Here is a 2368-nt window from a genome sequence, read left to right as displayed (position 1 = left end):
CAAAATCCATGACAGTACTACTTGTGCATCTGTCACCACGCACAACCTAGAAGGGCAGACACCCTTGCATCCAACCAATATAGTGGGCAAACACTTCAGAACAAGAAATACCACCATTAATTCTAAAGTTGGTAATGTCTTATCCTTCACTGGAGAAACTCGTGCTTTGGCAAAGATCAATGCAGAATTGTTGTCCTGAACATAGTAGGCTGCAAATCCATATGCTTCTTTAGAAGCGTCACAAAACAGATACAGCTCTCCAGGTCGGTTCCCGTCATGAGCCTGTCTGCAGAAATGCATGTCACTCAATTTTGATAAGTTTTCTGCCAGGTTTCTCCAAGAAGACTGAAACTCTGGAGGGACTTCCTCATCCCATTTCACACCTCGCTTCCACAATTCTCCCACCAAAATCCTACTCCTTATAGTCACGAACAGGCAAAAGAGATGAGATCAAATACTCTTGCCGATTCCGAATGCACTGCCATCACACTTAACAGGGGCAGTGCGGAGCTTTTCTGAAATAGGATCATACCGGTACCCGAGCACTATCTCCCATCCGACCTCATGAGTACTCAATATACCATCTTTCCTCATCTCCTCCCTAAGGCTGTCGCAGTTTGAGTTACATGACTATACCACAAATCCACCTTCCTGCAACCGCCTCCTAACCTGAGAATACAGCCTTACAAGCTTTGCTGGGTCAGACTCAGTCATCATCAGATTGTCAACATAAAATTGGTTTTCTATCGCAACTCGACATTCATCAAAAGGATACTGGGCTGCATGAAACTTCAGGATACTCCCCAATATAAAGGGACTCGAGGTAAATCCGAAAATCAGAGTGGCATAGTGGAAACATTGAAGGCGATCACCATCCTTAACAAAAAAGCAGAACCTGTTCTTGTCTGCCTCTAGTGCAAGGCGAACCATCAAGAAAGCTTTCCTGATGTCCACAAGCAAGACAAATTTATTCGATCTAAAAGACATCAACAAGTCCAACATATCTCCTGTCATCTTCACACCAGAGTAGGCCACCTCGTTAAGAGAAGCAGAGCCACCGACCTTCAAGCTACAGTTAAATACTGGCCTGATTTTAGTAGTAGCTGCTGAATCTGTCTTGAAAATGGGTCGATGAGGTATCCAGACATAATCCGCAAAATTTTGAGGATCCACCTGTATCTCCTCAATAATGCCCTCCTGTTGCTGCTGAAGGAACACATACTCTTGGTACAGCCCCTTTTTCTCCAGGCTCCTAACCACACGATCCAAAATGTGCAAAGCAATAGCATGATTTGAAGGAACTAGAGCCAGTTTATCTGCATGCCAGGGTAACTGCACATGATATTTCCCATCCCTGAAGGTTATAGATTCCTGAAACCGCTGAATCATACCCTGATCATATCCTAAAATCTCTTCTCTGTCGTGAATGCCCAACGACTCAAGGCTGAACATTTTCTCCAATCCTCTTTCCACATTGCTGAAGGAGAAAACATCCACCCAGGGGTCTGCATTGGTAGGATCAGCTTCCAGGATCAAGCAAACATGTGATGAAATATTCTTCATTACTGAACTGAACAATGTAGAATCTCTTGAAATAGGGTCAGGATTTGTAGGAAAAAAAGAGTCTACCTCACCAAAGGGAATCAAACCAGCAGGAACAGAGAAAGCCCGACCTCCCAAGCAAGGCATCAACTGTAAGGGACCCAAATGTTGCACCAGATCCAGACCAATAATTCCACCAAATCAGTGCCTGACTCAAATTGCCCAGCCAGAGAATATCCAATTTGTTTGAACTCTTCCAACAGTAAGTGCCAATTTTTTAAATATAAAGATAGGTCCAATGTGTTGGCAACCAGCACCGGAAAGTGCCCCACATGACCAGACCCTAAGTCCACGTCCAATTTCACCTCTCTGTATATTTGCTCACATTCTCCAAGAAGAGTAGTCAGTCTCAAATGACAATCCAAACTGTCAGAACTCAAGGAACCCAAGGAATGCAAGACATCACCAGACAAATACGTTCGGCCACTGCCAGTATCCAATAGGGAATTTACAGAGACAGTCCTTCCTCCTCGACCAAAGGTAACACAAATAAGAGGAGGTAGTTTACTCGAGTAACCAGAGGGAGTCTGACAATCTATGCGGAAAGAAACATCTCGGTTTGTAGTGGCTCCTCTAGATTTTGAAATGGTTACCCGAGAATTGTTTTGATGGCTATTATAAGCACCAGGCAACCCGCTACCTTTAATTAGCAAGTGTTTGATTGTCTCACTGGTGTCTCGCAACAAAACTGACAGAAAAAGAATTCTAGTGCCTGATAACTGAATAAGCTCTCCCTTTAATGCCTCAGAAATTTCAAAAAAGTATT

The 2368-nt window shown here is 43.6% G+C and overlaps 1 protein-coding gene across 1 annotated transcript; it reads right to left on the bottom strand.

Moving 5' to 3' along the window:
- Positions 1–630: 630 nt before the first annotated feature.
- Positions 631–1389, bottom strand: LOC145254546 (uncharacterized). The gene has a single exon (XM_080113071.1). The coding sequence runs from the start codon at positions 1387–1389 to the stop codon at positions 631–633; it is 759 nt and encodes a 252-aa protein (XP_079969197.1).
- Positions 1390–2368: the final 979 nt, after the last annotated feature.

The sequence above is a fragment of the Euprymna scolopes genome, chromosome 30, assembly GCF_053919585.1.
Source record: "Euprymna scolopes isolate OS-2025 chromosome 30, ASM5391958v1, whole genome shotgun sequence".
NCBI lineage: Eukaryota > Metazoa > Mollusca > Cephalopoda > Sepiida > Sepiolidae > Euprymna > Euprymna scolopes.
The sequence above is the reverse complement of the archived record's forward strand: the minus strand, read 5'-3'. Positions and strand labels throughout refer to the sequence as shown.

Excerpts from the sequence above, each read along its gene's own strand:
- LOC145254546 (XM_080113071.1), bottom strand. The coding sequence starts at position 1,389 with ATGATTCAGCGGTTTCAGGAATCTATAACCTTCAGGGATGGGAAATAT.